Here is a 24,319-nt window from a genome sequence, read left to right on the forward strand (position 1 = left end):
TAAGCACAAATTCCAGCTTATTTAAAACCAGAGGAAGCTTTTCCTTGGATCACACAACCGCCAGGTACTTTGGGATCAGCCTTTGGACACCATCCCTGCGGCTGTGACGCTGCTCCAGGAAGGGAAGTGGCATTTCCAAGAGCTGCATTCCACAGAAACTTCTGGAAGGGAACATTCTGCAGGATTTAGAAGAGTACATTCTGCTCAGGAAGAAAATCTGGGAATAGGATTTCTTTGGAATTTAAAATAGAGCCATTTTTTTTCCTCAGGAGAACGAAAAATCCCAACGTTTCACCTGAGGAAATTTAGGCGTTTGATGAAATCTTCCTTGATTAGAGATGGAAAGATAAAGAGAATTAATGGTCTGCCAGCTGTGCCATGCACAGCTCCAAAGGCAGAAGGGATGGAGCCTCAGACTCTCAGGAAGGAAGGAATTTGAATTCTGGGATGAAGAATATCCCAGGAATCTTCAGTTCCAACCCCAGCAGCAGCCAAATCGTGGCCTGGAAGCCCCAGGAGGCTGGAAAACCATTCGAAGAAGCTCCCAATCATCAATATCAGGATGATACAGCCACTATTCTTCCATGAATAAAAAATGACCATGAGAGGAATTAATCTGGGAACTTCATCATTTTTAGTTGGAGGGAGGAGGTGTCTGATGGGATTAAGGTTCAAAAATCCCCACAGTTCTTCCAGTCGTCCACATGAGCTGGAGAGAAATTCCTCCATCTCAAACTCCAGCACCTGAACGTTGTCCCTTGGTCACTCAGCTGAGGAGGAAATGCAGTTAATCCTTCCCAGAAAAGGTGTGGAATATTGGAATACTGGAATTTAAAAGTTCCCTTCAGTCCTCAAACCCCAAACCCCGATTTTCTGATACACCTGAGCCTGTCCAGGCAGAGGATTCTGTTCCAGAGCAGCTGCTCCTTCCTCCTCCTCATTTAGGAGGCACCGGAGTGATCAGAGGGATGGGGCAGCTCTGCTGGGAGGAAAGGCTGGAGAATTGGGAATGTTCAGCCTGGAGAAGCTTTAGGGTGACCTAACTGTGGCCTTCCAGGGGGAAGGGAGCTAAAAAAAGATGGAGAGGGACTTTGGACAAGGCATGGAGGGACAGACTGGAGCCCCTCTGCTCTGGAGCCAGGCTGGGAGAGCTGGGAATGTTCCCCTGGAGAAGGGAAGGATCCAGGGAGAGCTGAGAGCCCCTTGCAGGGCCTAAAGGGGCTCCAGGAGAGCTGCAGAGGGACTGGGGCCAAGGCATGGAGGGACAGGAGCCAGGGAATGGCTTCCCAGTGCCAGAGGGCAGGGCTGGATGGGAGATTGGGAATTGGGAATTGCTGGCTGGGAGGGTGGGCAGGGGCTGGAATGGAATTCCCAGAGCAGCTGGGGCTGCCCCTGGATCCCTGGAAGTGTCCAAGGCCAGGCTGGACATTGGGGCTGGAGCAGCCTGGCACAGTGGGAGGTGTCCCTGCCATGGCAGGAACTGGATGATCCTTAGGGTCCCTTCCCACCCAAACCATTGCATGATTCCATGATTTTCTCTTCAATAGTTTAATTAGAGAAGTCAAATGAGAAGAGAGCGAAGCAGAAATGATGACGATGATGATGATGATGATGATGATGCTGCTGCTGATGCTGAAGCCCCATTCCAGCCCTGAGCACCAGGCGAGTGGCACCAGGCTTGAGTTGGTTTTTCTCTGGCCCTTCCGAAGCCCAACTGAGTCACCTGCCCGATCCCACGTGGATTCTGTGCTCAGGGGTGACTCAGGATTGCTCAGGGGGCATCCCTTGCACAGATCTGAAGCCAGTCCAGGTGAGTTAAAGGTCACGGAGGACCTGGAACGATCCTGGAAGTTTTCCCTGCACAAATCAACGTGAGGAGAAGCAGAGCTGAGCAGTGCTCAAAACACTCTGTGATGGATTGGAACCCAGAGTGGCCTGGCTGAAATATTTTAGGATCTGAAGGGAGCAAAATAAAGCGTCCAGCTGGTGCCAGCAGCTGGCTGGAGTTAATGGCTCTGTTTACTGGGAAGCTGTTCCAGGAGCCCTGCTGTCACTGTCACCTGAACAGGCTCAGGTTGTCGGGTTGCTTCCTTGGAAAAGCTCCGTGAAGAGTCTGCAGCCGAATTTCTGTGTTTGAGGCGGGATGAGCAGACAGAGACTCTCTCCTTCTCTCAGCAGGCTCAGGAGGAGCAGAAAGTGTTAATTAGGGCAGGCTGATTCATATCCCAGAGGGATTCAGAAGTTCAGGGTTACGAAGGGCAATGACGGGAAGGCACAAAAATAAGTTTGGAGATGTAAAACACTGCGGCAAAAACAAATCCCTCCAAACTCGGGGCAGGGAAGGGCAACCTTGGTGAGCCTGGACAGAAAAGAACAAACATTTCTGTTTTGGTGCCCTCTGTTTGCTTCAAGAAATGAATGTTCCAGGCTTTTTACCAGCAAATAATGTCACTGCCAAGAGTAAATCTTTCCAGAGGTTGCCACGCTGATGATCCGTAGGGAATATTTTTAACCTCAAAATAGAGAATTCCAGTTGGATTTTCAAGTTCCAGGCTTAGAAAAGCAGCTCCTAATGCTGAGAGAGAAGCCCTGAACACAAAACCTGTTTGGCAACATAGCAAAGGAGGAGATGTGGCCCCAATAATCTTAATAGAGGAAGTTTGGGTAATTAATAGATAAGAAATCGATAAAGGCGAGCGGGCAGCTCGATTGTTTCGCTTTGAAAGCAGAGTAGGAAACGGTCATTGTTCCCCACCTTCCTTGAATAAACAGCAGGATCCTCTTGCCAGGATCCTATGGAAGCACTCACAGCACTCAGCACTTGGCCAAATTTGTCCTGGGAATTTCGCTCCGAGAGGTTGATGATTTACCTCGGAGCTGCACACGCTGTGGAGTTCAACAGTGCTGCAAAAACACCCCTAAATCTTAAAGCTATTTGTCAAAAAAACAGCAAATCTTTTTGTCAAGGATGACATTGCTCTTTATCTTCTCATCGCTTGTCTTCACCAGATAAAGGTGGGGGTTTTTGTACGTTGATTTTTGCTGTTTTTTTTTAAAAAAGGAGGGGGGAAAAAAAGCCATAAATGAGATTTTGGGGACAGCAAGAATCCTAAAGAACCCACAAAGGGCGTGCTAGAGGAGCTCCCATTAGTCAGAGGGTGAAGCACAGCAGAGCTTCACTCAGCAGCTCTGAGTAAATTCCCACTAATGTCGTTTTTCTCCCTTTTTCCTGTAAATCAGCACTGCCCAGTCAGCATCATTCGACAGCCTGCCCCCTTTTTTTTTTTTCTTCCTTATTTTTGATGATTTCTCCAGGAAACTGCAGAAACGCTTTGATCTGACAGGACTCTGAGCTTTTTGAAAGTTCCAAAATACATTCTTCAGGCTGGGCAGCAATTTTGTGTTTCCGTCCCCTCTGACTTCCAACCTCCTTTTATTTTTTAAAATCTTTTTTGGTGATTTCAGAGCAAACTGTTCGTAAATATCAACCAGTTTTAGGATGGTGAACAGAGCAGGAATAGATTAAAATTTGGGTTTTTTTCCCCAAACAATCAGGCTACACGGGTGAATCCTGCTTGGAATGACAAGAACAGGAAAGCTCCACAAAGAGTCTTTTGAATTTTAATTTAAAGCTTTTCTGCAGGGGGAGCTTAAAAAAAAAAAAAAAAAAAGGATTTTCAACTTGTTAGAGTTGATATTTCCACTCCACCAATATCCAGAGGCTTTGGAAGAGGCCTCCCAAGCACTGTGCAAACAAAGCCTGACTCAGGGCACTTAGGCTGGGCTTGTCACGGTTCCTTATCTTGAAAAGCTCCAGGGGAAAAGTTTTGCTTGAAGAAATCTCTATTGACAGACATTTGAAATATAGAAAAGCAAGAGAGAAGAACTCAATATTTCAATGGCTCCCAGGAAAAGTGGTGTTGGTGAACCCAGGCTGGAGTTCAAGCTCCCAAAAGGAAGCGGGATCCTTCCAGCCTTAATTCTATTGGGAGCACAGGAATGCCGGGTGGCTCCCTGGAAAACTGGTTTGAAAACTGCAATAATAACTTGCAGGGTAATTCCAATCTAGGAATTCCAGCAGGCTCAGCTTTCCAACAGCCAAGCCATGGAAAACCAGGGAGTTAAAGAGGGAAACGCTTCCAAGCAGGAATGGGATTGAGCAGCGCTCCCAGGGAGCTGAGAACTGCCTGTACCTTTCTGGAATTGCCATTATTTTGTTCTTTTCTCTTGGAACAAGCTCTGCCTCTCAAAGGAAGTGCCTTCAGACACTCTGGGCAGGTTGGAATTCGAGAGAGAACATTGGATTTGTGTTTAGTTTTATGGGATTCAGCACAGACTGGCCAGGAAGAGCGATTTTCCATGGCAGGAGTGTTTGCTCTTGGCAGCGATTGGAATATCCCAGCTCTTGGTCTGAAGCAGCAATCACTGAGCTCGAGATAAGCCCCGAGGAGATTAACCAGGCACTGATATCCCTGAATAATCACCCTCCTGACCTCCCCACTAACGGGCTCTCCACTGCCAGCACAGCAGCGCTTCCAGCTGAGGATTCAGGGATATCTTCCCACCACACACTTCCCTTCTGATCCCAATGTTTTCCTCCCAGTTTGCCTTCACACTTCCCTCCCCGCTGTGCTCCAAGTAAATCCAAAGCTCCCTGTTAAGCTTGACAGGCAGAGCTTTCCATAGGGGAAAAAGATCTTTTCAGTAGGACACTCAAGGCTCCTCTTTCCCCTCGTCTCAATCCCTTTCCACCTGCTCAGATTATTCCAATGTTTGTGCTTCAGCTGATGCAGAGCAGCTCAGCAGTGACATGAACCAGGTAACAAAGGTCCTTTGTGGGATTATTTGTCCAAGGGCTATTCCAGGGGACTAATTTATGGCCCAGCTCTGCAAACATTGGCACTAGCAGCATGATGTGAACCTGAGCTGGGGAATCTGGGATAGGTCTGCAGCTGCACAGCCCATCTGTAACTGCCATTGTGCACCAGAAATATCCCAGAAATCTCGGGCTCCTGAGAAAAGCCAGAAATCCTGGAGGCCTGGAGCAGTCCATGAATCCATGGCCAAGCTGAAGGACGGAAGCATCACTGGGCAGGAGATGTTGGAAGGACCTTAAAGATCACCCAGTGCCACTCCCTGCCATGGGCAGGGACATTTTCACTATCCCAGCTTGCTCCAAGCCCTGTCCAACCTGGCCTTGGACACTTCCAGGCATCCTGGGGCAGCCACAACCTCTGTTCCAGGATCTCACCACCCTCACAGTAAAGAATTCCTTCCTAATACTTAACCTAAATTTCCCCTTTAATTAGCACCCCTCACTCCTTGTCCCATCACTACAGCCCTGAACCTCCTTGTGTCTCAGAGCATCCCCAGCTCTTCCCTCAGCAAACATCTGCCTCCATCCATGCTTTGCTTTGGAATATGGCAGGAATAAACTCTCCTCTCCACACAGGCAGGGCTGTACAAAGACAACTGCATCCCCAAGCAGGTAAGAGAGGCTGATGGCAAGAATCCATCACTGGAAAGATGAAAACTTTCTCCTTGAATAAGAGAAAAATGAAAGCTGCTGACAGGAGGAGACATCATCTGCTCCATGAGTAAGCACATTCCGTGGATCTGCCCACTCCCAGGAGCTATTTGTGCTCTCCTTTCCAGGGCTGTGATGCAAACACTGAGGAGGAGGAGGAGGAGGAGGAGGGGGCTGAGGAAGAAGCACTGCAGCTGCTGACAAAATATTTTGCTGCTCAGCAGCCACGCGAGGGCCGGCCCTGCTGCAGGAGCAGCCCTGGCACAGGAGATGCTGAGCCCAGGATGCCCCCCCAGCTCCCAAAGCACAAATTTGGGTGCACCAGGCCCTTGTCAATCAGCCCTGAACAAGGAGCTTGGGGATAATCCCCATCATTAAACCCCAGCACCAGAAATAAAACCCCACGGACATCACCACATGCCAAACCTCAGCTCCCCTTTTCCAGCGTGTGGCCAGGCAGGGGCTCATCTCATCTGTCACCCCCGGCTGGGAGCAGCTGTCCAGGCTCCCCTGTCACTCCTGCAGGGACGGTGACACCTCCAGCCAAGCATTTGGAGCTGCCCTGAGGCGCCTCTCTTGCTGCAGGGGCTATAAAGGAACCCTGGGTGAGGTTCAGATTTAAGCAATCGGCTTTTAGGTGAAATTAATCTTGCTTTAGGAGACAGCAGCTCCTGAAATTTCTAGACATAAGGTTCATAAATACATGTTTGCCTCACTTGCTCGTGTCATCCTAGCTGGACATTGATAGCAGGTACTTGTAAAGGCTTAGAATAAAGCCTGACTAAAGATTGCTCGAAATAGTTCCCAAGCTCTTCAGCAATTTTGGTCCCAAGGTCAGGAGGGAGTTCTGTGGTCCAGAAAAGCCACCAGCAGCACAAATCAAATCAAATCAAAATCAAAGCAGATTTATCAATGCAGAGATGTTAGAAAATGCCATGAAGGAAGGTTTAGGAATCTGGAGGGTATCCAAGGAGGAAAGAGAAAGGAAGCAAATGTCGTCAACAGAAATCCCTGCAGGAAAGCGCTGTCCCATAGAGACTGGATTTGGAGATAAGGAATCTTCATGGGGTTTTTATGGAGCAAAGTGAAGCTCTCTGGATGCTTTAATGAACCACTGACTCTTTCAGATTAACTTTACCTGACTTTTTTCATTCCCACAAAATCAGGCTCTCCAGGGCTCCATGTGAACGTTTGAATTTCCGAACGTTTCCAGCCAGGGAGCAAAAGGCTCCGAGTTCAGCTGGAATCAGTGGGATTTAAACATCCCTGAGTGTCACCCCCGTGAGCCCCTTCCCCTGTAATCCCTATTTTGAGCATTCCCTGGGGAGAGTGGTCTGGCCAGAGGAATTCCAAGTGCCCAGAAGCCCTGGGAGCGAGCTCCATAGCCCTGCCAGCCGAGGAAGACCACGCTGCTTCAAATCCAGACAACTATTTTGAGTTCTTGTGGGAACCAAGCTCGATCCAATAAATATCAGGAGTTATCACAAGAGAACCCACAGGAAAACACACACTGAGTGCTGACAGACACAAACTTTCCCCTTTTTTCGCTCGGATTTGAAATAATCCGAGGCAGCATTTTTCCTACTGCTCTGCAGAAGCCATAAAATTCTGTGGGACTGAGGTGGGGGAGGTCAAATCCTTTTCTCCTGCCCATTTCAGTGGTGGGAACACCCTGAAGAAACAACTGAGCTGCAGGACTCCTGCCAAAAGCTGTCCTGGTGCAAGGTCTGTGTGGGATCAGGATGAGACTGGACAAAGATTGGAAAAGGGGATACAGTTGATAAAGGTGTCAGATAAAGCTGAAAACTCCAGAAGCGGTGGAGACTGGGACAGTGCAGGAAAAAGGAGCCTCGTAAACGTCAGCCTTGTCCTGTTTAGCACCCAAATCAATGCTGGGAACAGCACCTGGAGCAGAGGGAGCCTTGTTCTTAGGGAATTTCACCTCCCTGGCTTCAGCAGGGCTATAAAAAGCTGCCCTGCATTGCAGGCTGAGGGGATTAGCACTTATCCCACAGGAGAAAAAAGAAACGGGGCCAGGGGTAGATTTGGGCAGGAGAAGCAGTCTGGGAATGACGGATGAGAAAATGGAGCTGTAAGGAAAGGAGAAAAGGAGAAAAAGAATAATCAGAAAAGAGCAGGGAGGCAGGAAATGGCTGCAGGGTGGAGCTGGGGAATGTAATGTCTGCACAATTTAAGGGGAAAATGGAAGAGAAACAGGCCTGGGTGGGTGGTAAAGCAGCACTGAGTGACTTCATATTTTAAATATTTAAACATTACAAGGAGCTGAAGGTGTACTTTGCTCTCACAAAAGAGTTTGTTTAATGCTTTTACTTTTTGAGGCACGCTCCCTTTCATTCTTGCCTTGCTGAATGCAAAAAAAGTAAACACATTTTGAGCTGATAGGCCAGGCAGTGCTGGCAGCAGCACCAAAGTGACCTGGGCTCAGGTGACACAGGCCAGGGGCCACCCCAGGAGAGCTCATTTGCCCCAGCAGGGTTTGCTTTGTTTGATTTATTCATTTAAAGCACTTGAATTGTGCACCTTGTGCTAAGGCAAGATAACTGCTCCCTCTCTCCAGGCTGTTTTAACCTTGAACCACCTCCCTTCTTCAGGAGTTTGGAGACTGCAGATTCCTGGATCCTCTTCTCCTGCAGCACTTCAGCTTTGAACTTCGGGAGAGCTTCAGCCAAAGGTGTTGGGATCTGTGTCTGAGCTAAAGCTGCAGTCACAGAACCCCAAAATAAAGCCCCATCAGTGTTTTATGGCCCTCCCTGCCCCTGTGTGTGTGTTTGGATACCTCCTGATGGTCCTGTTGAGAGCCTCCTCTCCTTCCTGATGGGAAAGCAAGAGAGGAAAACCAGCTCTCCAAGATTTGGTTCAAGTCCTGGATGACATTTTCCAGTCTGAGATCCCTTCTTTTCCCCCAATCTGGCCAATTTGCACATGGATGGTGGTAGGGATCAGCTTTGACTCAGGCTAGAAGCCAAATTCTCCTTGTGGGGATGAAAATCTTGGATATTATTTGGTTATCTGCCCACGGAGGTTTTGGAGGCAGGAGCACATAAGGGACAAAGAAAAGAAAGGCCTGCAAAGAGGAAAAAAAAGAGCTTGAAACTCAGACAAAACAAGAGCAAAGGATTAAGAAATCCCGGAAAATGCAGCAGACGAGGAACTGCTGCCTCCAGGGAGAATTTTATGGAGCCTGGCAGGGAAAAGCAGTTCAGGGGCCAAGGCAGACAGATGAGAAAACACGAGGAAAAAAGGAGGAGAGTTCAGAGCCTCTCATCTCTTTCCATGGGAGAAGTATAAATACACCTGAAGTTTGTTTACAGAGAGCAATAAAAAAGTTTTAATAAAAGCCTTCTAGTAATTTGCAGTTCTTACAACAAACAAACCACCCCCCCCACAAAATAAATCCCCCAGTGCAGGGGGAAACAGCAGCTTTTTTTATTTAGAGAGGAGAAAGTCTGCTAGATACAGCCACAGGAAAAGCATTATTAAATCTGCCTCAGCTCAAGCAGTGGTTACTCACGTTCAGGAGAACATTCCTGGCCAGTTAGTAGGAAAATTAATCTGTCTGTTCTAAAGATTATTCACAGAACAATTCCTGACACGAGCAAAATGGATTTAAGTTGCAGAACAACCTCAAAGCTGCCCCCTGATGTGGATGAGTGACAGTGCAACAGCCCCACTGCGTGTGACTGCAGCGTGCAAGGAGATTATCAGCACCAAATCCAAAGGAACGATCTAAAAAGCCGAGGGGGAGACCCAGGAATCAGCTGGAACAACAACAGCAACACAAAACCTTACACATGTAAAGCCGGTTGGGAAAACAGAGCTTGATTCAGAGATAAAACCATTGCACTGTCAACATTGGCGATCTCAGCACTGCACTGCAGCCAGCAGCACCTTCCCCAAGCGCTGATAACAACACCGACTCCTTATCCCCGATCCAACTCCCCCAGGGAACGGGAGGTGACACCAACGGCAGCTGCAGCCTCGGAGGGGTGGCCAGAGGTTGGGCTGGGCTGTGGTTTCGGGGATTGTGCTGGAAGTCAGCACTTGGCCTTGGTTTTGAGCTGGTGTTGAGCTGAGTTTCCAGCTCTGGAATCAGCAATGTCCAAGGAATACAGCAATATCCAAGGTCGCTGCTGCCAGGATCACTGGGCAACGTGCAAAGTTCCATGGAACAAAGAGCAAGGTCATTTGTGAAGGAATTGGGAGTGCAGGTCATTAATTAATTAATGCTTTGTAGTGCTGTGGGTAAAGTTTTTCAACCAGTTCAGAATAAAATGGTTTGGGTTGGAAGGGATCTTAAAAAATTCCTCCAGTGCCACCCCCTGCCATGGGCAGGGACACCTCCCACTATCCCAGGTTGCTCCAAGCCCCAATGTCCAGCCTGGCCTTGGACATTCCAGGGATCCAGGGGCAGCCACAGCTGCTCTGGGCAAACGGAAGAGGAGTTTAAGGGAGTCATGAACACAACTGGCATTAAAAAAATCCCCCCCCCCAGGAATGAAATCATTCAGACTCACTGGAAAACCTCTTGTGCAGAGGTTTAAACTGAGCCAAGCTCTGTAACTGATCCTTCTCCCTGAGCCAGACATGGAGCAGTTCCAAAGTCTGAAGACCTTTCTGGGTGTGTGGGAGGGAAATCAGCTTAATTGCACCTTTATGTAATCAACTTTTGTGGTCTCTCTGATGCTGAGGATTCACAGATTCGAGGCTCTCAGAAACCACCCAGACAACTTTGCACAAGAGCTTTTAAGTGAAGACACAGGTGATGAACACTCCCAGCCCACCCACGTGCTGAGAGCCCGGAGCATCCTGGACACCTTCACCTGCTTTGCTTCCCTGCTCCCTCGTTTTGGTCTTTTTTTTCCCCCCTCCCCAGGTGACCTTGGAGTTGAAAAGGTTCAGGAAAGGGACACGGCAGCAGCCAGTGTGGTATGGAAGGAGATTTAGACCAGATTGGACAGGGCTTGGAGCAACCTGGGATTGTGGAAGGTGTCCCATGGTAGGGGGTGGAATGAGATGAGCTTTAGGGTCCTTTCCAACCCAAATCCTTCTGTGATTCCATAAATATTACTTAAAAGGAAAAACAGTCACACCTTGAAGTACTGAAGGAATTACTTCCTTTCAACCTTGCTGCATTTGACTCAGTAAAACGAAATTAATCCCAACTGATCAATTATTGTAAATATGAAGCTCAAAGCAGGAGTGGAATTCCAACTCTGACGTTGCGTCCTGGGCTGGAACTGAAAGGAAAAGCTCTGATTCCCAATCCAGTGGTGACACCTAGAGGGAAAGGAAGGATTTCACTGCCTGCGTGGCAGCTCCCGAAGGGAATGAAAGGGGAATTGTAAAGCTGTGCCTGAGCCAGAAGTGGCTCTGGAGTCCTTTAGTTCATCCTCTGGAGTTCCCTCACGAGGACACAGCAAGGAGAAAGTGCTCCAGGAGAAAACAGAGGGGAAAAGGGAGAAGCCTGAGCCTCTTCCCAAGGGTGCTGGGAGGCCTCTGCCTTCCCATGAACTCCTGTGGGATGAGTGGGACGCAAACCTTGGAACCTCTGGAATAACGCCCAGGAAGGGGAATCTTGTTTAAACCTTTCCCATTAAACCTCCCCTGCATTCCCCACACTCAAGGATGGATCTCCACGTGGCTTTTTGGGGTTTTTAAGCTCTTCTCTCCCAGCTTTGCACAGCGTGGAGGAACTGTTCCACCTCAGCCACGGAGACATCAGAGAGAGACTCCAAGCCCATCCCAGCTCCACAGGAATCCAGCCTGGTGCTGTTTATCCTTGGAATCGCCTGCTAAAACCTGCAGGAAAACTTTGGCTGGAGTTGTTCCTACACCTCCACACAAGGTGGGGCCCAGCTGGATTTGCAATTCCAACAATATTTTTGGCTCGATGCCTTTTTATTTTGTTGTTGTTTGTTGTTCAGTCTGGGTTTTCTTTGGCTTCACCAAAATAAAGGCTGAGAATAAAGGGGAGCAGAGAAACCACCCAAATGGGGCAGGGGTGGTGCTTGGAGGACTTCTAAATGTGTTTTATTCCCATTTTCAGAGCCTAAATCCTTCTTTTCAGAACTCCTTGACAAGCACAGGGTGCTGCTGAAGGAGAAAGAAATCTCCTTGTTCACCTGGGATCCATCCAAAGTCTGAGAGTCTGGCCTGGAATAATCTGGGTTGGTTTTTTTTTTCCCCCTCACTCTTAAAATTACTGGGAGAGCCTCACCTCACTTTAATTTCTGGGCACACTTCAAAGTAACCCAAAATAAAACTGCTGTGATCAAACCTTGCCTTCCTGTCCAGTTGCAGCTAAAGCTGAAGCTTTGGGCAGATAATTAATCCCAATTATGGCAGCACCTTTAATGAGCTGCTTCCCTCCTCACCAGGATGTGGGAAGTGTGGGACCACCGCAGTTAAAGAGATTTCCTGGCATTCCAGGTGTGGAGAAACCCCGGAATTATTTCTATTTCTCACAGCAAAGGGCTGAAGTTCCCCAGCTGAACCAACCAAGCTGCGAATTTGAAGTTAAAAGAAGAAGGAATGGATTTAGACATGTAAATATTCCATGGAACTGCAGCTGCTTTCCAGGAAATTTGTATAAAAATATGGGAATAGAAAAGCTGGGAAGAAGGGGGATGGGCAGTTAAGAGGACAAACTCGATGACCTTTTAAAAACTGACCCTTCCTTCCCAGTCCTGTTATCCCAATAATTTCTGGGAATAATTCTTCCTTCCATATATTATTGCCTTATCTCTGTTTTCCTTTCTCGGGCATTTGGAAATTTTCCTTCAATTTTTGTGGTTTGGTGCTCCCCAGATCCCAAATTTCCTGCTGTTCTTCTCAGGTGAGAGCAGCGAGGCAGAAATGAAAGTGTGAAATACTCTGACAGGAAAGGAAAAGGAAGGGAAAAGGGAAAAAAAGCCCCAGAAAATGCAAAAAGTGATGGAAGTCAAATAGGGGTGAAGTTTTTCCAGTATCCAGAGGGGAAATCCTTGCAAATCAGCCAAGATGGGAACATCCCATGGCAGTCAAATTGCCTGGCACTGGAAATTAATCCAGTTTATGGTAAATAGTGGAATATTCTGGTAAAATCAGGGAATTTACTGGGAATTTTGCTATCAGTCCCAGTGAGTTTCACCTACACTTTGCTTTTATATCTCAGTTCTGTTTTAAAAGATTTTTTTTTCAGTGAAAAACCCACCAAGAAAAGAAATGCAAATCAGAAATGAAACAGTAACAGCAACTTCTGAGTACCAAATTGAGAAATTGGGTGGTTCCACATTTATAAATGTAAGATTTCAACTCTGTTTTTTTACCAAGATTCCTCTCTCATTCCTGAATTTCCAGTCACTGACTCCCAAATTTATTCCCACAGACAGCACCATCCACTAGAACTGCCAAGAGATACCACTGCCATCATTATCATCTCACAAAATATATAAATAAATATATATTTTAAATTAATTACTCCCAACTCTTTCTCCAAGTCTCCAGCAAAGATGAGCCCTTATTGAGGGGCTTATTAATTTAGTTATTATTACTTATTAAATATTTATTTAATTTAGAAATCGAAATTTTATTTATAAAAATCAATAAATAATAAAAATAAATAATAAAACCAATTACATTTATTTTATAAAAATTATTTACATTTAAAAATTTATAAAAATGTATTTGAAAATTTATAAAAATGTATTAAAAATTTTAAAATTTACTTATAAAAATGTATCTGAAAAATTTAAAAATTATTAATAAAAATGTATTTGAAATTAAAAAATATTAATAAAAATTTATTTTAAAATTTTAAAATTATTTATAAAACTTTATTTAAAATTTAAACATTTATTTTAAATTTTAATATTTATGTATAAAAAATTATTTAATTTATAAAATTAAGTCAGGCAAGGACTGAGGAAATCTTCCAGGCAATAAAAATTCTCCTCCTTATCCCAAATATTTTAAAAGAAGATATTGGTGAAACAACCCCCTCTAATATTAAAAAAAAAGTAAAATTGAAGTAAAACATCACCCTCCTGAAGACACGAGGAAGATCAAGAGGAATTTTGCATTTCTCTTGTCCTTGTGTTAAAGAAACTGCCCCTGGGAAGTGGAAGGGAAGCTTGGCACATCTATTATTTCATAGGAGCTGCAGGGAATTTTAGAGCTGGGAATCCACTTTGGATTTCTGGAAAATGGTCATTTGCTCACATTCTGTTCCCAAAAATTAAATCTGGAGGAAGAAGGAATATTTTGAAATCCTATAGGTTGGGTTTTACTTGGCATAACTTTGGGGGGACAAAGAAAAGTGAAACCTGAAGAAATTAAGGAAAAATTTGCTAATCCAAGCCCAAGTGAAGCCTTGAGGTCAGGGGTGATGTCGGGTGGGAACGGAGCATTCCTCAGGGAGAAGTTCTGCCCTGGCCAGAGCAGCAGGATTTTAGGGATTGGGTGTTTTTCCTTGGCTTTTCCCTGCAAAAGCAGCAAGGCCCATTCCATAAAGCTCGTGTGCACACATTCCATAGGAACAGGAATAATGGGAATATTGAAGGTATAAAGCTCTGACATGGGAAAAGCGTGACCCAGCAGCAGAAGCTGAAGTTGTCCCACAAGTTTTCCATCGGTGGAACAGCAGCACAATCTCGTGCTTTTCCCATCGTGCTGAACAAAGTGCGGAATTCCTCCTCCTCTCTTCCCACCCTTTATTTCTCCCCAGTGTTCCCTTCACAAAGTCATCGGTGCCACGCTGCGGTGACTCTGCTGTCTCCAAAATAACCCCAATTCCACCCCCCTGTGCAGGAGGTCACCCACTGCAGCCTCTCCCTGACAGGTAATTCCACAGGTTAACAGCAATCCTGCCCCTTCCTGCCAAATCCGGGGCTCCATAAATCATCTCCAGGGAGAGCAGAAGGGTTGGAGGCTGGCACTTCTCAACCCTTCAGAAATTTGCTCCGCTGTGTTTACCAGAATTGGTTTTCCCTCCTTATGTGTTGATCCAGGGGGAGTTAAGACCCCTTCAAAGAGGGCAAATGACAGGAATTGATGGAATATTTAAAATTCCAAGCAGTTCCAAGGCTTTTGTGAAGTCAGGGAAGCAGTCACACCTTCAGGCTAGACCAGAGCAGGATCCTGACGATGTGAAACGCTCTCTCCACATTCCCAGATGGTTAAAAGTCAATTTTTACAATTCCTTTTTATCCAGTAGGGAGATGAGTGCAGGGCTGTCATTTCTGGAGTAGAGGAAAGGATTAAATAAAAAAACCCAGGTATTTGGCAAGAAAAGATGGAGCCTTGAAACTCAGCTCATGGTTTGGTTAAGCCAGGCCTGTCTCTCTGGTTTATTCCTGATTTAAAGTCAGGAAAACTCCTGCACACTTCCTTGGCAAACCATATACAAAATAATTCCTAGTCCTCCCTAGAACAGATATTTTCTGCACCCTCCAGACAACGTGGGAGGATCCCTGGATATTCTCTCACTTTCCTGATTGCAGGGAAATGATTCCCATCATTTGGAATCAGCCAGTTCTCCGGGATTATGAGGATGAGTTGCTTTTCCTTAACTTTTCCCTGCAAAAGCAGCAAGGCCCAGGCCATAAAGCTCCTGTGCACATGGGAATCTTTTTATGAGACCATTGATTTTCATCTCTTTCCACAGCAAATTCCAGGAGATTTGAGATCAGAACCAGCAGCTGTCAGACTTGCTCAGGGGATCTGGGAATGTGTTTAGGCTGGGAGAGCATGAGGAAAACCTTTGGTAGGCTCTGTTTTGGGAACACCTCTGAGCTCCATTCCTGTCCAAGCATAAGTTTTCATATCATTTGTTGGTTTGGAAAGAATATTTAACAATCTGCCCCAGACACCAGGAGAGCAATACCCAGCTCTGCTGCGAGTACTTTTGATGAAGGAATTTTTTAATAACTATTGCAGCTCCTCACAAGAAAAAATGAGGAAAAATCTTCTCTGGGTTTTTATTTCACTGGATTAAAAAAGCACTGAAGGGCTCATTCTTATCATCAAGGGACCATTTTTACAGGAGAGATGCTCTCCTTATTTTTTGACATCCCAAATTCATCCCCTTTTTGAGGTTTTATCTGAAGGACCCATTCTGCAAAGCACCTGTGACTGAAAATATTAATTAAAGCAGCACAAACTGGGCTTAAGATACTGGATGTTGAGGGTAATGATTTGTGAGGGAAGATAATTATTTGCTAAGTGTAGCTTGACTTCTGTTTTACAAGACAATAATGAGCAGTCTATCATCAGCATGAAGTAATTAAAAGCCTGGTGTTAAGACAATCAACATTCACACCCAGGGATGTCGAGTGCTGAAAGGTTTTAATCGCTGGCTGCTGGCACTTGCCGTGGAGGTCGGGAAAGCTGCAGCACGAATTAAAAACAACGAGATTTTACAGGTATTTTCTTCCTCCCACCCTCATCTCATCTTTCCTATGAGAAAATCCATTGTTTTCCAGCATCTCCAAGCACTGAGAATAGAAGAGATTCCATAGGCACTACCAGCTTTTCCTAGAGATCCTTGTTCAGAGGCCACCAGAAGGACATGAAATTATACTTCAGCTTGGTTTGTTAATTCTGCCTGTGTTTTAACACATTTCACACACCTAACAAAACCCAGGAATTATTTCCAGAGCAGCTGACACCTTCTTTGTCCTTTGGAGAAAAATACCAGGTATGAGACAGTTCTGCACTAAGAATTGCGAAAAGGTGCTCTGGAGTTCAGTAAAATCAGGATTTCATTCCAGTTAATAGGATTTTAATAAACCCTGGCACTCAAAACGTAGGGAAAGAGACAAGTGACCTTAAAATGTTTCATTGAACATCTATTCTATAGCACTAGAAAATGTCACAAGATCACAGCCAAATCCACTCAGTTTTAGGAATAATTTCTTCCCAGCCCTCTTCCAGCTGCTGGAACATTGTGGAACTCCTGTGCCAAGGACAGCTGGGGAGAAGCCCAAGGAACAAAGGACACAAGTGGGGTTTTAACCCCTAAAAAACCAAACACTTATTTGATTTTTTAAAAAATATTCCTAAAGTATCAATAGTCTTTTCCAGTAATTTCAGGCCAAAATATGGATTTATAATTTGGGATACTCTCATCTCCCAGGAATTGTTTGAGGCCTCTGGAAGGACAACTGCCTGCAGTGCTTGTGTATAAACCTCACACTCAGAGCCAGACACTCACAAGCTGCTTTTGGAAAAAAACCACCCCACTGGTAATTGGAGTCTCTGGACATTTCCTGCAAGCTTGGAGCTTCCAATTATGCTCAAATGATGCATTTTAATAACCACCTTCTTCAGGGGAGGAAAAGTTTCCATTTGGGTGAACTTTGAAGTGATAATGGCAAGGAAAAGTGAGTGTTTGTACTCTTCATTAGGCTCTCAGCAGCCCTAGAAAGTCTGCTGGAACAGAGCTTTAATCCCAGCCAAGATCAAGAGCAAACAAACATTCACTGCAGAAAAGCCGTAATTAAGGAGAAGAAAGGCAAGAGAAGCATCAGCATCAAAAGCACTTGGCCCTCACAGCAGTGTTGGGTCAGCGGCCAACAAACAACTGCCTTTAATGGGATAAATGTGGAAAGGGAATAAATCAAAGACGATTGAGTTTATTGCAGATTGTGCAGGTGATCAGGGAAGATTTTTAAATATATTTAATTATATAATTCAGGAAGGACTCTTTCTCTTGAGATGCCTCTTTAAAGCCAATCCTGCTCCTGAATGGACAACAAATTCCTTGCTGCTGCTCCCGAAACAAAGCTCTCCCTGACAAAGCTCCTGCACGGGCTGGGAAGGGTTTTGTTTCACATTAAACCTCTCAGCGTCTGCAGGCTGCCACCAAAAAATTCCAGCTTTCTCCCTTCCTCATCCCTGCAAGCCTTATCCAGCAATCCCACAGCCACAGGGAAAGGTGGAAGAGTAAAATTTGACTTTTTTATAGGTTCAAAAGCAAGGAAACTCCCCAGTTCCCCTTGCAGCCACAGTGGGGCTGGAGGGTTTGGGGACCCCACGGCCCACCCTGGGCAGCAGTTCAAGGTTGAGAACCTGGGAGAAAAATCCATCCCCTCTTTTCTCCGGCTCCTTCGGCAGCCTCGTGGTTGATCCCACCAGGAGGAGCTGCCTGGCCTGGCTCTCTCAGCTCCCCCCATTTATAACTGAGCACCTTTTCCACCTCCCACCCTACTGTGCCTACGTAAAACCACTTTTAATCCTTCTATCCAAAGCCAGACAGTTAATTGGGATTAATCTCATCGGAGTAACTACTGAGTTGATGTTTGCAGGTGTCAGAGAGAGCAGTCGGCTCTGGAGAGAGATAAAAAACAACTTCATGAGCTCCGGGTCTGCCTGGGGTTGGAGTGTTCCTTTTCCCAGCTGGAAGGAGCTATTCTCCAGGCAAAATGCAAGTGGGGGTCAGACAAAGTGTCTGGAGAGAGGCCTCAGCTTTATTTCCACGTTTTACCCCAGAAGGGAGCCCTGGGCTCTGGCTTCACCTGGATTCACCTCCAGATTAGATAAACCGGGAAGTTGGGATCGAGATTAGAGAGCAAACAAACAAATCCCAAAACAAAGGGTCTTTTATCTGTCCCAGATAAAGTTTTTTGTCATTTTTTTGGTCCTATCCTTGCAGCCAGAGATGGAGGGGGGACAAGGTTGAGAGAAAAACACTCATCCACTCGTTGTGCTGCCAGATTCTGGGAAAAATTCTGGAAAAAGAGGGAATGTCTCCCTGGGAAAGCCATTCCTTATTTTCCCTTCAGCACTGCCGACTCTGCAGGTTCCTCTCCTTCACCAGAGCAATTACCTCTCACTTTTCTACCTGAAACCCGATGCAAGAGCTGCAGGTGCATTGCCGGGGGGGGAAAGGGATAAATAGAAAATTAGAAGATGTGCAAACCATCCCCAGCTGAGGGCAAACATGCCCTGTTCAGAACTGGGTGAAGTCACCGTCTCCAGCACGCTCTCAACCATCTCCTCCCTTTTTAGACACCACAGACAAGAGGCTGCCTACAAATACCCTGCCCCAAGCACAGCCCTTCCCACCTCCCTCTCTCTTGGGGAAGCGCCAGGAATCCTCCAGCAGCATCACAGGAGTGAAACTTGATGCTTTGTGTGCAAGTCAAAGTAACACTTAAAAATACCCCACTGAAGCAGCAGATTCGAGACGCTCAGGAATGTTGTAGCCCTGAGAATGCAAGGGAACAACAGCAACAGGACAAGCTAATAAAGGGGATTACCTCGCCCTCCAACACTGCTGGATGGATTTGGGGAATCCAGAGGCTCCCAGGGCTCTGGTTGTGCCTCGGCTGAGATTTGACCAAACTCGGGCTGCCCAAATCTAGTGTCAGGTTACAGGGCTGGGGACAAAAGCTCCTTCATGGATGTGTGCACACACACTCACAGCGCTGAGGCAAGTGAAGAGGGGACTGAGGTCATTTGTTGTGCATATATTGAATATATTTATGGCTTAGCAGGGAGTGGAGGCCTTTGCTTAAATCCCAGTCAGACCCTTGAACATAAGGCACAGATCTTGCACATTTGGCTAAAGTTTAAAATCCAACTGCTTCCAGGTTTTGGTCTATTTTTTTTTAATTTAAAAAACCAAACAAAAAACCAAACCCAACAAAAACCACACCCTCTGTCTCAGTTTGCCACTTCCCCAACAGCTGCAAGGATTAAACAGTTTCAGTTCTGTTATTGGTGGTTTGCAGCAGGAAGGTTGGGGAAGCAAGTAGCTCAAATGATGCCAGTCGGGATTTGTGAGATCCCATCTGGATATTGGGAGCAGCTCTGGGCTTCCCAGCACGAGGAAAAGCAACTGGAACAAAAAGATGCCCAGGATTAATAAAGGGACTGAGAGCAGAGGTCTCAGCCTGGGTGAGGTAAAAAGGGATTTAAGTAAGGTAAAAACAGATTTTAGTGCTGTCTACACGATCTAAAAAGGAGCTAAAACCAGAAACAGACCCTTCCACTTGCACAAGCTGCAGCATGGAAATTTTCCAGTAAATACAAGGACAAACTTCCCCCCCCCCAGTGAGGGTGGTCAAGCTGTGAGAGGTAAGAAAATCCCTGTCCTTGGAGGTTTTTAGAGCTCACCCCGCCAATGCCAACCTGACCTATATTTGAAGTTGGGCTGGAGACCTCCCAGAGTTGCTGCCAGTTAAACTTTTTTATTATTTTAAACAAGCTTCAAGCAGCAGCATCTCAAGCCTCTGCATCACCAGACCACAGAGGTGCTGAGCTGGCATCACTTTGCTGGTGAGTGTCCAGATGAAGGGCTAAAACCTGTAATTCTTATCTGCATAAATTCCTGCCTGAGCTTCATCCCAAATTTCCTTGGCCTCTCCCACACAAACAAGCCTCACACAGCAATGCTCGACCATCCCAAACCACCAAGGCCTTCAATTAGGCTCTGCTTTTCAAGTGTGCTAATTAGGGAGCTACAGTTTGATTTTCAGGAGCACATTTCTATAAAAACATGTATTTTTCAAAGCCTCTTAAACCCTTCTGCCACCCAGAACTCACACAATGCTTGCAAGAACCCAAACGCATCAATGTTTACTTTGCTTTCATTGCCTAATTAAGAACATCCACTGCAGCCCCTGGGGAATTTCTCCGGCGTTTCAAAACAAAGGACTGCTCCACTCACCTTCCTCTCGCTCATTTCCACGGAAAAATGAGGCTGGAGGAAGAGCAGGAGCATCTCTCACCCCTCCAAGCCAAGCTGGGACGCAAAGGCTGATTCCTGACCACACCCAGGAGTAAATTTCTGTCCAAACACAGCATCTGGAGGTAGAAACTCTCTGTGCTGAGGTAACTAAAGCCACTTTTGTCTGATATAAGCAGTTTCTACATCACCTGCATGCGTGGAGAAGTCATTTCTTAACCCTAAGTGCAGCAGAAAACCCAAACTTCTGCTGATCTGGCTTTGCCACATCTGAGTCAGCAGGGGATGGGTCACTCAGGGGTCAGCTGCTGATAAATTCTAAACACACCCAGGTAACATTTTGGGGTCAACATAGATAAGCTGAACTTCAGGGTAAATTATTTCCTGAGTTTCTTTCAGGGTGTGACCTTGGGAAAAGTCTCCCAAGTTCAATACATCAGAATAACAGTAGCAGACATCTCACACAGGTGTTTAAAAATCAGAATAGAGGCAGGGCTGATGCTGAGGCGGACCTTATGCCCAGGAGAGGGAGGTGATCCAGTGCCCTGGCACAGGGTGCCCAGAGAAGCTGTGGCTGCCCTGGATCCCTGGAAGTGCCCAAGGCCAGTTTGGAGCACTCAGGGATAGTGGAAGGTGTCCCTGCCCATGGCAGGGGTGACACTGGATGATCCTTAAGGTCCATTCCAACCCTTTAAAATTCCGTGATAGGAGCAGCTATCTTCATTAGGGGACAGGCAGGGAAAGCTGTTATAGCTTGAGGAAAGACGCGTCCATCTCATGAGGCAGAAAGGCAAAGGATTCTCCCACTGCCCCCAGGAGAGGAATTCTCCTTAGGAGATGGGATGAGGGTCCCGTCCAGCGGACAGGAGGGAATTTCCCTGGAAAATCCCCTCACAACCGGCCGGGCGTCCCTTCACAAGGCAGTAAGGAAGCTGAAGGGACCCTCCTTACACAGGAGGCCGGCGGGGTCTCCTCTGAGGGCACACACGCCCCGCGGGTCACCCTCAGCCCCTCACGGGAGGACGCGGGGGGATCACGACTCCTACCGGCTGCAGGAGGCGGCCACACCGGGGGTTCCGCCCGCCGGGGGCGAGATGCTGGCCCTGCTCCGTCTCCGCCCAGGGGGTTTCTGGCCCAGGGGCTCTGCCTCCATGGGGATGGGGACTGAGAACGGGGCTGGCAGCGGCGACAGCGGCGGCGCCTCAGCTCGGGGAGAAATGGCGGCGGCGGCGGTTTGAAAATGGCGGCGGTGGCGGCGCTGGCCAATCAGGAGCCGCGGGGGCGTGGCCAGAGGGCGGCGAGGGCTGTGAGGGCGGCGGGGGGCGCAGCGCCCCCTGGCGGAGCGCGCAGTGGGAGCGCCCCCGCTGTGGGGAAACCGAGGCACAGGGAGAGCAGCGCCCTCCGCGTCCCGGTATTCCAGGGAATCGCAGGGTTATTGAGGCTGGAAGAGACCTCTGAGACCATCGAGTCCCAGCTGTGGCCGAGCACCACCTTGTCAACCAGACCTGAGCACTGAGTGCCATGTCCTGTCGTTCCTTAAACATCTCCGGGGATGGTGAGTCCACCACTGCCCTGGGCAGCCGCTTCCAATGTTTAATCCATGGAGGAATTATCCCAGTATCCAGCCTGCCCCTCCCCTGGCCCAGCCTGAGGCCGTTCCCTCTCTCCTGTCCCTGTTCCCTGGCAGCAGAGCCCGACCCCCCCGGCTGCCCCCTCCTGTCAGGGACTTGTGCAGAGCCACAAGGTCCCCCCTGAGCCTCCTTTGCTCCAGCCTGAGCCCCTTTCCAGCTCCCTCAGCCACTCCAGCCCCTTCCCAGCTCCGTTCCCTGCCCTGGACACGCTCCAGCCCCTCCATGTCCTTCCTGAGCTGAGGAGCCCAGAACCGGACACAGCACTCGAGGTGTGGCCTCAGCAGTGCCCAGCACAGGGGCAGAATCACTTCCCTAATCCTGCTGGCCACTCTATTCCTGGGTAAAATCCAGGTGCCATCGGCCTCTTGCCCATCTGAGCACACCTGGATTCAGGTCCTTTCCCAGCTTTGCAGCCCCTCTGCCCCCAGCCTGGAGCATTCCATGGGGTTGTTGTGGTCAAAGTGTAGAACCCGGCACCTGGTCTTGTTGAACCTCCAATCCATCCATTCCCACCTCCATCTGTGATCATCACCTGAGGGAACGGCTGGAGCTGTGCCAGGCGAGGTTTAGGCTGGATTTTAGGAAAAGTTTCTTCCCACAGAGGCTGCTGGGGCACTGAGCAGGCTCCCCAGGGAATGGGTGCATTCCCAAGGCTGCTCCGGGAGTGTTTGGACAGCACTCCCAGACACAGGGTGGGATTTTGGGGTGTCTGTGCAGGAATTGGACTGGATGATCCTTGTGGGCCCTTCCAGCTCAGGATATTCTGTGATCCTTCCCTGTTCCATCCTTCCCTTCAGCCTTTTCTCCTTCCTGAGCACGAGTCCAGCACCCCACAGCCCCGGGAAGAGGAGCAACAGACTCACCCTGTCAGAAAGAGGCAAAAAATCAGCAAAATTTTGGAGGAGAAACAGTTCCTTTGTAAAAAAAGGAAAAATTACACCTCAGAAATCAGCTCAAATCCCAAAAACTTACCTCAGACACCCGTCTCAAAACACACCCCAGGGATTTAATGGCGTGTGGGTGTCCCCTGGATGCAACCATGGGACTGAGGCAGTGGCTTCCCTCACGGAGCATCCTGCCTGGAATCTGTCATCCTGATCCATGTCCTGGCACAAAACCACTGCCTAAACTGTTTGTAGCGAGGTTTTTGATTCTGATAGAGCTGGAAAGAAGCAGCTGCTTTGGCCAGACAGACCAGCAAATCCCCAAATCCTGCCTGGAAAAGCCATCAGGAGCCCCCACTGTTCCATCCCACGTCAGGGCCAAGTGGTGCTTCCAGTGGGTGAATTTTTGGATACTGTCAGGTGAAGGGATCAGCTGGAAATCTGTCCCACTTGGCTGAGATTTGGATTTTCCTCCATTTCAGCCTTTTCCCTCTGAAAAGTGGCAGGGATGAGGAGGGGATGGAGTCTCCCCCCCCATGGGTTGACACCCCCAACCATCCCTATAACGGAGGGTGGCTTTTCACTGCTTATAAATTGGGGATATCTCCTCTGGAGTGCAGATCTGCCTTTGGGCCAGATAGATTTGGCAAAAAAATCTCCTTTTAGCAACTCTCGACACCCCAGACAGCAGTGTGCTGGAACAGCCTTTTGCACTTGATCAGGTTCATTGGGTTGAGCTCAGCTTCTGGGCAGCCCTTGGATGAAATTCTTTGAAACCCATTAAATTCTGCTTGAAACCCATTAAAAACCCCCACAAATGCACAAAGCATTTCGCTTTCTTGGCTGTATTTAAGCAGAGAATCACAAGTGGATTCTTCAGAGATGCTAAACCCACACGCTCGGCTCTTGAAGTGGGACCTTGATTCAGACGAGGAGGTGCCCCCCTCTTTAAGCTGCCAAAAGGTTTCACATAACCAGATGTGAGAGCAAGGATTTAAAGGTTTTTGAAGGAATTCGTGCTGCTTTTTTTTGGGAAAAGACACCATTGGGATGGCAGAGGGAGCATTCCTGGGGCACCAGGCTTTCCCTCAGCAGCGTGTGCCAGAGGACTCGGACTCAGCACGGAAATGATGCCAAAGAAAAGGGAATTAATTTTGCTTCTTTTATTCCAGTGCAGACTTAATGTGCCCAAACTGTGAAGTTTCCACTCGGGTTCAAACCTAAACACTTCAGCAAAGCTGTGTTGCCTCGCTCAGCATTTCATACTCATAAATATTCACCCACTTCATCTCCACCAGCCAAATTCCTTCCCTCCTTCCCAGTCCCTTTGCACAGCTGAGACCTGCCTTAAACTGGATTAAGCTTAAGTTGATTTCTGCATCAACCATCCCCAAACTTCTGTGTCCTCCTGCTTTGGAAACGGGAAAATTTTCCAAACCTCCTGTTCTTTGCATTCAGCTGCACCCCCGAGCTCTGAATCCCCCCCTGTGCAGCAGGCAGCGAGCCATGGAATTTGGGAATGGCTTTTCCATCAGCTTGGAGAACGCACAGACATCGAGAGGGGTGTGGGAGAGGCCTTCTCTGCTGA

General features: G+C 47.5%; 1 protein-coding gene across 1 annotated transcript in view; it reads right to left on the reverse strand.

Annotated features, from left to right (window-relative positions):
• Positions 1-21,384, reverse strand: part of NET1 (neuroepithelial cell transforming 1) — a 46,441-nt gene extending 25,057 nt beyond the window's left edge. The window contains exon 1 of the mRNA XM_042051813.1: positions 21,263-21,384. Coding sequence (XP_041907747.1) covers positions 21,263-21,369 — 107 coding nt within the window. The 5' untranslated portion in view covers positions 21,370-21,384. The remainder of the gene's footprint in view (positions 1-21,262) is intronic.
• Positions 21,385-24,319: the final 2,935 nt, after the last annotated feature.

This window comes from Corvus kubaryi, unplaced genomic scaffold (assembly GCF_017639235.1).
Source record: "Corvus kubaryi isolate FWS band 111438036 unplaced genomic scaffold, C.kubaryi_AGA036_p1.0 135, whole genome shotgun sequence".
Taxonomy (NCBI): Eukaryota; Metazoa; Chordata; class Aves; order Passeriformes; family Corvidae; genus Corvus; species Corvus kubaryi.